Raw genomic sequence first — 11,917 nt, 5'->3', positions numbered from 1 at the left:
AAGCTATATGTTAAAAATCAGTTGCACTAGCAACCAATAACCACACAACAATTGCCTTTAAATTTCCAACATCTTGATGCAAATTAGATAAGAAAGTAGCAAGATCATTTCCATCAAACAATTCATGTGCAGTTAAACTATGCTTCTCAGCAACAGCATCATAAAATTCCATCACCTGATAAACAGTCCTAAAATACCAATTCCTAAAATACCAATCCTAAAATACCAATTCCTAAAATACCAATTCTAAAATACCAATCCTTCATAAAATACCAATTCCATCACAAAAATACCAATTCTAATACCAATTCCTTCATAAAACCATCCTAAAATAGTCCAAAATAAACAGTCCAAAACAGTGAGAATGCACATCCGAGCCAAAATACCAATTCCATCACCTGATCTGCTTCCAAGACTCAAACTAAAGCTAATAACCAATTCATCACCCTGCAGAATCTCAAATTTGACAGAAACAAAGTTCAAATAAACAAGTGTAAACTAAAATTGCTGCAATGTATTGAATAGACCAATTTGCAAAAACAAAGTTCAAATAATTAACTATTCTATAACTCACCAGATAAATCTTAACCCTCCAATAACTCCAAAAAATATGTTGACCAACGTAATCGCAATTCATACATCTCCTCAGCTGTTAACTCTTTTGGGTCATTAAATACCTACAATAAGTAAATAATAATATAAAACTATTCTTGACTCGGTTATAAAAAATTATTGATGTATAAAAAATAAAAATTATTACCTCCATCCAAGAATCAGTTATCTTAGCAGTGACAATGTCCAACATATTTTTCATTACATAGTATCCACAGTCATTTGAATTATATTGTTTCCTCGCCTACAAATTATATATAGTAACATTTGATCAAAAAATACCACACTTACTTATCAAAAAAGTAAATATATATAAAGTTAGAATACCACACTTACTTGTGGATAAAGCCATACGGTATTGTTCTTTCTATTGCCATTCGCCATTTGATCAACCGTAAAAACACTAATTCATAAGAAAAAAAAGCCGCATAAAATCATATAAAATTTGTAATAATTTATGTTTATAGTATATAACCAAAACCCCTAAAGTATAAACTTAATTACCTTGAAACAATTTTCTCCATTATTGGATTAAGTTTCCAATGTAGTGAACAAATAACAACCACGGTATTTATCTTTGGACAAAGTACTATCAACTGCCAATGTCCTCTGTACGCGTGCGTGGAAGCAGTATTATATTGTTAATAACTATGAGTTATAAAAAATAAATAAGTATTAAAAAAATACACAAATTCATACAAACTTACCCATGGTTAAATGGTAATAATTGACACTCTTTCTTTTCATTTTGTAACTTATGCTGGATGTATTTCTTGCATTTACTTTGAGATATTCTCTGATCACTTTTTTTCCCAGCATCACCAACAATGTTCAGAAAAGTTGGTTCCAAAATTCCATATACATTTGTGGTGTTGTTTTCAATGCATAAACGATGAATGTACCTGAATATAATTTTAAAGTTAGGAGAGATATATAACATATTAACAGATATTGAGATAGTAGTAAATAAGAAAGTACACTTACGAGCACCAAACACTTAGAGTACTCATGTCGAGCCAAATAAAACCCACCAACAACTCTCTTATACACTTGCAAGACATGAGAAAATTAGTACACATTGAACAATGAATTAATTCTACATCCAAATGATCATCACCCCTTTTCAGAACCATCATTAACAATTTCTGAACATCGTCCATGTTATCTTGAGCCTCTGCTACCGGTGCAGGAGAACGACTTCCTTTTGCGCTTTCAGTGACAACAACCTCCTTGAGTTCATTTTGCATCTTGACCGGTGCAGGAGAACAACTCCCTTTTGCGCTTCCGGTGACAACAAGTTGTTCAGTTTGCGCTTCAGGTACCATGACTCTATTATTTGTATCAGAGGTTTGGGATAAACCCATGGACTTTAGTGTCTCCATAAGAGAATCTTGCATCATCTTACGCTCTTGCGCCAACTTTTCCTCAAACTTAGCTTCCAAATCTGCTTTAAATGCTGCTAGTTGCTCTTTGACATCTATACCTTGACTTTGACGTGAAACCTTTGATCTTCCCCAGTAAGTGGTAATGTTATGTTTTTTTCCAACACCACGAACACTACCACCATGCTCAGGTGTTCCAATGGCTTCTGTTAGGACATCGTGACGTCTCGTTGGAACAAAGTCACCCTTTTTTGAGTCTTCAACAATTTTCTCCTACAACATGCACAAACAAAGTCACAATATAGTAAATAATTGTGTTACTTGAAGCAAAAGCATGATTATAATGTTACTTACAATTTTCTCAGCAACTTTTTTTACAGGCTCGGATGTGAATTCTCCCCCTTTCTTTTGTCGTGCTCTCGTCCATGTCTCATAGCGTTCCGGTGGAGATGGATGACGATCATCATCAGTTAAGCCAGAACTATCTTTCGATAAGGACAATCTCTTTTCATTGATCATCTGCTCCTCGAGCCTCTTATACCCTCCACGGGATAATACATGTGGGTAAACATTCTTTGCATGATTCTCCCTACCCTTTTGACTTTTTTCCTATTATAAACTCAAATAATTAGTAATGTAAAAATCACATTCAGCAGTTTCAGCAGTTTCAGCAGACTTAGGCAATGTTAAAGACAGTTTCAGTCAAGTTTCAGTTTCAGTCAAGTTTCAGCAGACTACCAACAATGTTAAAGACAGTTTCAGTCACAGTTTCAGCAGTTTAGGCAATGTTTTAACGCAGTTTCAGCAGAATCACAGTTTTAGGCAATGTTAAAGACAGAAACAGCAGTTTCCGCGCGGTTTTAGCGCAGTTTTAGCGCGGTTTTAGCGCAGTAGCAGCAGTCAAGACATAAAAATCACAAAATCACAAATCACAAAACACAATATTTAACACAGTAGCAGCAGTAGCAGCAGTCAACACAGTTTAATGATTTTGAAATTACACTAACCTTAAAATCAGAGGTCTGTCGATACTTCACAAACTCTTCCCATATATCTTTTTTGATGTAAGGATACTTGACGTATGGAGGAACGTCATCTGGTTTGGGGTCTGTGATATAAGTTCTAGTCAACCGTGATTTAAAATCTTTCCACCGCTCCGCCGCATAGTGAAACCATATTTTCTTAAAATGATCATTCCTTTTTGCATCATCAAACTCGGGTATAACAAAAATAGCCTAAAATATTTACATTAAAAAATTTGGTGTTAGCATAAGATGTATTTGATATGATAATAAAATATAACAAAATGTTGAATTTCAAATACCTTAATATCTGTCCACATAGCATTTTTTACTCCTTCAGGTATATGTTTCCACAACTCTTTCGCAATACTGCATCTTTCTCGAGTAAGAAGTGCTACGTAACTGTTAAAATGGGAGGCATTGTTACCATAACACTCTCCAGTTTCTAGATCAAACTGGAGAGGGATCTTTATACCCGTTTTACGAACGTTTTCAATTGCTTTCAACATAGTGGGACCTCTAACACTTTTTTTATTACGTTGACTAGTTTCAGCAGAGTTGTCGGTTGAATCAGCCATATCGTATCTGTTTACACAAAACACAAAAAAGTTATATTGTCGGTTGAATCAGATTATGCAGAAAAAATTATGCAGAAAAAATTATTATGCAGAAAATGGTTCTAACCATTTTAAATATCAAATTATGCAGAAAAAAAAATAAGCACAAGCTCATAATTAAACATAAGTTATATTGCCCAGAATCTCAAAATAGATTTCTTAAGGTTCAAGTATTTAAACAATACAGCAGTAGCAGAAGTTTTTTTTTCAAAACATAAAAGCTAAAAACTAACAGTACATATTCAAAACATTACAGATGCATTACATAAACAGCACATCAAAACATAATCAAAATAAAAGGAGAAAAGCAATGATATGCTAGCATCTGCAGCTTTTTCTTCTCTAATCCCATATTCCTTCGTCATGATCTAAACGAATAGCTGCATGCACATCATCCTCTTCGTTTTCTTCAATGAAGGTAGGCACATCTGATGAGAAAGGAGGAATTTCGGAAATATCAAGCTCTTGATTTTCATAACTACCATGCACATTTTTTCCTTGTAGAACCACCGACCACCGTTCATTAGAAGGATCTTTGACATAAAACACTTGTTTTGCTTGGGATGCCATGATGAAAGGTTCGTCTTTATAAGCTAACTTGCAAAGATCAACTATTGTAAATCCTAATTCATCAATTCTCACACCATTGTTGATATCAATCCATTTACATTTAAATAAAGGCACGTTAAACACTACGTAATCAACCTCCCAGATCTCTTCAATCACCCCAAAGTAGGGTGTAGATGCCATAACCGGATTTTTATCTTTGGAACTAGAGAAGTGCATGGACTCTGCCACAATCATAACCCCACTATTTTGCATGGTACTGCGGTCATCCTTTGATTTTGTATAAAAGGAAGTTTTGTTAATATCATATGCACTCCAAGTCAATATGTTACATTTAGGCTCATAGGACAACCACTTTATTGTATCGGAAACACTATCATCTTGGCAGACCTTTTCTTTAAACCACTCTGAGAATTTCTTATTATGCTCTCTTAACACCCATTTTTCATTCATCTTATCGTGCATTTTCTTTATGATGCTTTTGTGAGCAGACAAGTAAGGTTGAACTTCATCAGTGTTATTCAATATATACAAATGCGCTTGAAGAATTATATCAATATGCATGCTCTTGACATTTAAACCTTGCGTGCCCACACCGTCACATCTTCCATCATGACGAGACTTGGGAACCCCTATAGCATCCACTTCTGACAAATAGTTTGAACAAAACTCAATAGCTTCTTCTGCAATGTACCTCTCAACAATCGAAGCTTCCGGACGGTGTGGGTTTTTTGTATACCCTTTTAGGATCTTCATGTATCGCTCTATTGGATACATCCACCGTAAATAAATTGGGCCACACAATCTAATCTCCCTTACTAGATGAACAATCAAATGAACCATAATGTCAAAAAATGAAGGAGGAAAATACATCTCCAATTGACACAAGATAACTGCAGCTTCGTTTTCCAACTCGTCTAACTTCAATGGATCAATTGCTTTACAACATATTGCATTGAAGAATAAGCACAACCTGCATATAGCTTTCCTAACATTATCGGGCAATATCCCACGAATAGCCACAGGTAGTAGTTGTTGCATCAAGACATGACAATCATGAGATTTTAAGCCGATTAATTTGAGATCTTTCATTGATACAAGGCTCTTGACATTTGACGAGTAACCATGTGGCACTTTGATACTTTGTAAACACTTGCAAAAACTTGTTTTCTCGTCTTTAGACAAAGTGTGACACGCGGGAGGCAAATATGTCTTGTCATTGATTTTTTGTGGTAATAACTCTTGTCGTATACCCATCAAATCCATATCAAGACGAGCATGTGCACCATCTTTTGTCTTGCCTTTAATGTCGAGAAGTGTTCCAATTACACTATCACATACATTTTTCTCCACGTGCATCACATCAATACAATGTCTTACATCAAGACTAGACCAATATGGAAGATCAAAGAACACTGACCTCTTTTTCCATATACTTTTCACAACAGGCTGCTTTTTCCTTTTGACACTTTCACTTTCGGCTTTTGGCACTTTCGCTTTTGGCACTCTCCCTTTTGGCTTTTGGCACTTTCCGAAGACAACATTAATGTCTCGTTGTCGTTCATAAACTTCCTCTCCAGTTAAGGGCGTTGGAGCAACACCATTCTCTTGGTCTCCGTCAAAAGCTTTTCGCAATCTACGATATGGATGATAACGATTTAGAAATTTTCGGTGGCCAAGATAAACAGTCTTCTTTCCATTTTTCAGTTGCTTATAACATGTTTTTTTTTTCACATATGGGACACGCATTATGCCCTTTAACGGAATACCCAGACAAATTGCCGTATGCCGGAAAGTCGTTGATGGTGCAAAACAACATGGCACGCATGTTGAACTGTTCACCAGAATACGAATCAAAAACATCCACTCCTTCCTCCCACAACACTTTCAAATCATCAATTAGTGGACTTAGATAAACATCTATGTCATTTCCTGGTTGTCTTGGGCCTGAAATCATCATCGATAACATAATATATTTACGCTTCATGCACAACCAAGGAGATAGGTTGTAAATCATCAGGAGAACAGGCCATGAACTATGGTTAGTACTTTGATTACCAAACGGATTCATTCCATCAGTAGCAAGTCCAAGTCTAAGGTTTCTCGACTCTTTGCCAAAATTTGGAAACAAAGAGTCAATTTTCTTCCATTGCAAAGAATCAGCTACATGGCGAATTTGGCCATCACATTTTCTCTCTTCTGCATGCCATCTAAGATTCTTTGCGTCATTTGCATTAGCAAACAATCTCTTGAACCTTGAAATTATTGGTAGGTACCATACGACTTTCGCGGGAGGACCCGTTTTGGTCACCTCATCATCACTAGAATCACCATCTTTCTTTTTGTAGCGAGACGCCTTACATGTCGGACAATGATTATAGTTTACAAACTCTTTTCGGTATAATATACAATCATTAGGGCATGCATGTATCTTTTCATACTCCAAACCCATTGGACACAATACTTTTTTCGCCTCGTAATAACGATTTGGCATTACATTACCTTCTGGAAGCATTTGTATCAACAATTCAAGCAATTCAGTGAAACTTTTGTCGGTCCACCCATTTTTTGCTTTCAAATTAAACAATTTTAACACCGCAGACAAACGGGTAAAATTTGTGCATCCCGGATACAATGGTTCATCCTTGTCACTGCATAAAGTTTCATACACATGCGCCCTCTTAAACGAATCTTCTCCAATATCACGCATCATGTCTTCCAGTCGATCATCGATATCCACACTACCACTTTCTCTATGGGACACACTTGGCGTTGCAACTACTTCACCGTGCCATATCCATTGTGTATAATTTTGACAAATCCCGTCACAAATTAGATGATTCATGATTTCTTTCTTAGTACGTTTTGGTTCTTTATTTGCACAATTTATACACGGACATAGAAAAAGTGGAGGAAATTCAGGAGGAGGACGTTCTAGTTCAGCATTACTTTCCGCAAACTGTAGAAATTCCATCACTCCATGTCTGTACTCAGTACTTAATCGATTAGCTCTCATCCAACTACGGTCCATACCTACGTTTCGAAATTTATGCATTCTAAGTTAAAGGAATGACTAGGTTGTTACTATTGCGAAACATTCTCTCGCCCTATTTTAATAAAAATTCATAGCCTATAACAGAATGACTAGATTATGCATTCTATTTTAATAAAAATTCATAGCCTATAGCTTCTATGTTTTGAAATAGAATCGGTACCTGTAGATGAGACCGTGATTGAACCTTCTAACTTCAAACAAAGATGACAACACCAAAAAAGAGCAACACCAGCCCCTGCACAGCACAAGCAACACGCAGGAGCAGCAATCACCGCCTAACGCAGGAGCAGCAATCACCGCCTAACACAGCAACCCCTGCACAGCACAAGCATTACATATCATCTATGAAGTAAAAAATAATCAAAATAGCAGCAAAATAAATATCATAAACAGAAATGACCATATATCTTTTTACTTTTCATTAAATCTCATGCTAAAGTGACCTACACAGACCTACACAGACTTCCAAATCTCATGCAAATTTGTATTTTTATATTGACATTCTCATCATCAAGCCATCAAGCAGAAGAAGAATGAAAACCCACACAAAAAAACACAGACCCACACAGAAATGAACATCACAGACCCACGAAAACGACGTGAATGAAAACGAATGAAAACCCAAGCGAATGAAAACGAATGAACAAGAATGAAAATGAATGAAAACGAAAACGAATGAAATTTGGAGGAAGTTTGATTTATTCATACCTTTACCGAATAAAAACGAAGAAATTTGGAGGCGATTCAAGCATTCTAGGGTTTGGAGAATGAAACCGAATGAAATTGGAGAGATTGGAGAATGGAGAATGGAGAGATTGGAGAATGATTGGGAAATTGGAGTGTTTGATTTGAAGAACTTGGGACGATTTGGAAGAACTTGGGACGATTGAGAATGGAGAGTTTGCAGTGGGAGGGAGATTGAACGCGTATGAAAATTGGGAATGAAAATGACAATATGAAAAATATAATAACACTATTAGGATTCCACTACCGGTGAATCCTAGATCGGTAGTGAAAAGTGGGAATATGAAAAAAATAATAACACTATTAGGATTCCACTACCGGTGAATCCTAGATCGGTAGTGGAAGATAATTAAAACAAATTTGTACGTAATTACGACATTGCCACCGTGTCTACTTTCCACTACGGATTTAGCAAAGCCGGTAGTGAAATCCCTTGTCTCTGAACTTTCCACTACCGTTTTAAAAATATCAGTAGTGGAATCCTTTGGTCAAATGTATTTCACTACTGGTATTCACATACCGGTAGTGGTATCTCCAAACCAAAAGTCATTTTTCTACTAGTGAATGCAACTAAGACAATCCTATATGAGACAATGATCCGGATAAGAAAAATTTGCCACACAGGCTAAAAATAAGTTCTGCCACACAGGCTAAAAGTAAGTTCTGTCACACAGGCCTTAAAACTTGCCATAAAGGCACTAAATAGACTCTTCTAAACACACTCTATATGATGCATGTCTCTATAAAAGGGAATCTATTTTCTTAAGACCAATCCGAGACATAACCAGGCCCTACACTCTTATTCATTCTTTCTTTGATTTAATCAACAAAGGTCATAGGCTATATTTAGTTAGGGTCATGCTAACTAGTGCCTCCGGAGCACTAGTTAAGGATACAAAAAAAGTAATTTTTGCATTGAAAATGACACTTTTTATACTTTACAAACATTGACTACATAAGTTTCAATGTAATTTTACTATAATTAGTATCCTTAACTAGTGCCCCGGGGGCACTAGTTAGCATTTTCCTTTACTTATTTATGTATATAAGGTGATCAGAATTTTGTATTCCTTACACTGTGGTAAAAACAAAACAAGGTACTCAATACATAATTGGATATTTTACATGGCAGAATCGAAAACAAACAACCGGCATACCGCATACCAAACAATCAAAATAAACATAGATTATTCCACAAAGCAAAATGGTACCAACTAATGATAATATATATACCATTCGGATAATAATAAGCACACTAAAAAATAGTAAAAATATAACATGTATCAACAGAACCAAATATTCCTTAATATTGTACTTTTTTTTTATCTCTGTTTTGTGTAACTTCATCAAATACTAAATGTCACCTGTCATTCATGTACGGTTACTACTCCAATTTGTCTTTCCCACTTATTTCCAAATAGTTTCCGATAATTGTCTTTAATTAAAAAAATTCCATTAAGTACATGTTTGGTTCTGTATTTTATTTCCTCAAACGTGAGTCTTGAGACTGAAACGCGATTTGAACAAATTCCTCGGTGTTTGGGTAGCTACAAACTCGAGTCCCAAAAACGCAGATCTGGTCCCAAACGTGAGTAACTTGGAAGCCACAAATTGGAGCTTCCACGTCAAAGCAAAATCGAATCAATGCTTTTAATTTTCTGTCAAGGTATACTTACCTAATTACCTCTAACTTGTTCTTCAATTTCGTCCTCCGCTGATCACCTTCAAGCTTCAATTTTTTTCCTAGAGATGTTTTCTCCTTAATGGATTAGTGGTAGTCATCGTCTAATTTGAATTTCTAGGTCTAAAGTAAGTATTTTATAATGCTATTAGTCGTAATCATCGTCTAATTTGAATTCCAATGTCTAAATTACAAATTTTATATTGCGATTAGGCATAACCATTGATGACAGTCATTATATGATGTTTTTAGTAGTATTTTATATTAGTTTTTTAGTAGTTTTAGTAGTGATTGAAGACAAAATCCAAGCAAATACCTGAGGTTACGAAGTTACTTGACCAAGAAGTAAGAAAAGTGGAAAATGCATAAAAAAGAGGGAAAAGGAAGAAATACGCCAGTTACCGAGCAGGAATAGGGGAGCGATTCGAAAGCACTTAACCTACTTTTATCATCTTGAACTCTTTCGTTTATCTTTAGTCTTATATTATCTAACTCCTGTCTCAAAACCTTTTTCAAACAAAGCGAAAACAAAACTATCTTAATTTCTAAACGAAACTTGCCTTGGCACGATCCCTGTTAAGAGTCCCACATCGGTTGAGAGATGGTCTGACTAAGTGTTTATATACTAGAGGCAATCCTCACCTTACAAGCCGGTTTTGTAAGGTTGAGTTAGGCCCAATACTCAATTCTAAGATGGTATCAGAGCCTCTCCACGATCCGTTGGGCCACCTGTTATCAGGTTTCCGTTATCGGGCCACCTACCGTTTATATCCACGCACCAAGCCCAATAGTGCTGGGCGTGAGGGGGGGTGTTAAGAGTCCCACATCGGTTGAGAGATGGTCTGACTAAGTGTTTATATACTAGAGGCAATCCTCACCTTACAAGCCGGTTTTGTAAGGTTGAGTTAGACCCAATACTCAATTCTAAAAATCCCTGTGGATATAAACTCATTCTAAACACTAGAGTGTGAATTATTACTCGACGACAGACTGGTCCACTGCTAGACTGCAGCGAACCATCGTCTAATTTGAATTCCAATGTCTAAATTAATTATTTTATAATGCGATTAGTCGTAACCATCGTCTAATTTGAATTTTAAGGTCTAAAGTAAGCATTTTATAATGGATTGGTGGTAGTCAGCGTCTAATTTGAATTTATAAGTCTAAAGTAAGTTTTTTATAATGGATTAGTCGTAATCATCATCTAATTTGAATTTATAGGTCTAAAGTAAGTATTTTATAATGCGATTAGTAGTAACTATCGTCTAATTTGAATTCTAATGTCTAAAGTAAGTATTTTATAATGCGATTAGTCGTAAACATCGTCTAATTTGAATTTTAAGGTCTAAAGTAAGTATTTTATAATGGATTAGTGGTAATCATCGTCTAATTTGAATTCCTAGGTCTAAAGTAAGTATTTTATAATGGATTGGTGGTAGTCATCGTCTAATTTGAATTCCTAAGTGTAAAGTAAGTATTTTATAATGGATTAGTCGTAATCATCATCTAATTTGAATTCCTAGGTCTAAAGTAAGTATTTTATAATGGATTAGTCGTAGTCATCGTCTAATTTGAATTCCTAGGTCTAAAGTAAGTATTTTATTGTGTGATTAGGCATAAGCAATGTCTAATTTGAATTCGATGATCTAAATTAAGTATTTTATAGTGCGATTAAGCATGAACATCGCCTAAGTTGAATTCGAAGGTCGAAATTAAGCATTTTAGAATTCGATTTTTCAAATAGAAGAGTTAAACAATTGTTACATGCCCTTGAAGAATAGTCATAACCATCGTCTAATTTGAATTTCAACTTCTAAAGTATGTATTTATAATGGAATTAGTGGTAATTATCGTCTAATTTAAATTCCTAGATATAAATTAAGCATTTTAGAATGCGATTAGTCATAACTCTTTTTTTTATTTGTTTAAACAATTGTTATATGCCCTTGAAGAATAGTCGTAATCATCGTCTAGTTTGAATTTCAACTTCTAAAGTATGTATTTATAATGGAATTAGTGGTAGTCATCGTCTAATTTGAATTCCTAGATATAAATTAAGCATTTTAGAATGGGATTAGTCATAACCATTTTTTTATTTTTTTAAACAATTGTTACATGCCCTTGAAGAATAGTCATAACCATTGTCTAATTTGAATTTCAAGTTTTAAAGTAAGTATTTATAATGGAATTAATGGTAGTCATCGTCTAATTTGAATTATAAGGTATAAATTAATTAT

At 35.0% G+C, this 11,917-nt stretch overlaps 1 protein-coding gene across 1 annotated transcript; it reads right to left on the bottom strand.

Annotated features, from left to right (window-relative positions):
* LOC123904945 lies at positions 1-7,536 on the bottom strand. Its single transcript, XM_045954552.1, has 11 exons — positions 7,416-7,536; positions 3,319-3,601; positions 3,002-3,229; positions 2,349-2,603; positions 1,597-2,267; positions 1,320-1,514; positions 1,117-1,221; positions 949-1,015; positions 761-856; positions 575-677; positions 1-447 (listed from the first exon to the last, which is right to left on the bottom strand). The coding sequence occupies exons 2-10, from the start codon at positions 3,592-3,594 to the stop codon at positions 585-587; spliced, it is 1,986 nt and encodes a 661-aa protein (XP_045810508.1). The 5' UTR covers positions 3,595-3,601; positions 7,416-7,536; the 3' UTR covers positions 1-447; positions 575-584.
* Between the last annotated feature and the right edge of the window lie 4,381 nt (positions 7,537-11,917).

The sequence above is a fragment of the Trifolium pratense genome, linkage group LG1 (genome assembly GCF_020283565.1).
Source record: "Trifolium pratense cultivar HEN17-A07 linkage group LG1, ARS_RC_1.1, whole genome shotgun sequence".
Lineage (NCBI taxonomy): Eukaryota > Viridiplantae > Streptophyta > Magnoliopsida > Fabales > Fabaceae > Trifolium > Trifolium pratense.
The sequence above is the reverse complement of the archived record's forward strand: the minus strand, read 5'-3'. Positions and strand labels throughout refer to the sequence as shown.

What these genes read in the sequence shown, in the direction of transcription:
- LOC123904945 (XM_045954552.1), bottom strand. Translation starts at nt 3,594, where the DNA reads ATGGCTGATTCAACCGACAACTCTGCTGAAACTAGTCAACGTAATAAA. An exon ending in ACTCTAAGTGTTTGGTGCTC is followed by an intron (nt 1,515 to 1,596) that starts GTAAGTGTACTT and finishes AATTATATTCAG; the next exon opens with GTACATTCATCGTTTATGCA. An exon ending in CCGTATGGCTTTATCCACAA is followed by an intron (nt 857 to 948) that starts GTAAGTGTGGTA and finishes TATAATTTGTAG; the next exon opens with GCGAGGAAACAATATAATTC.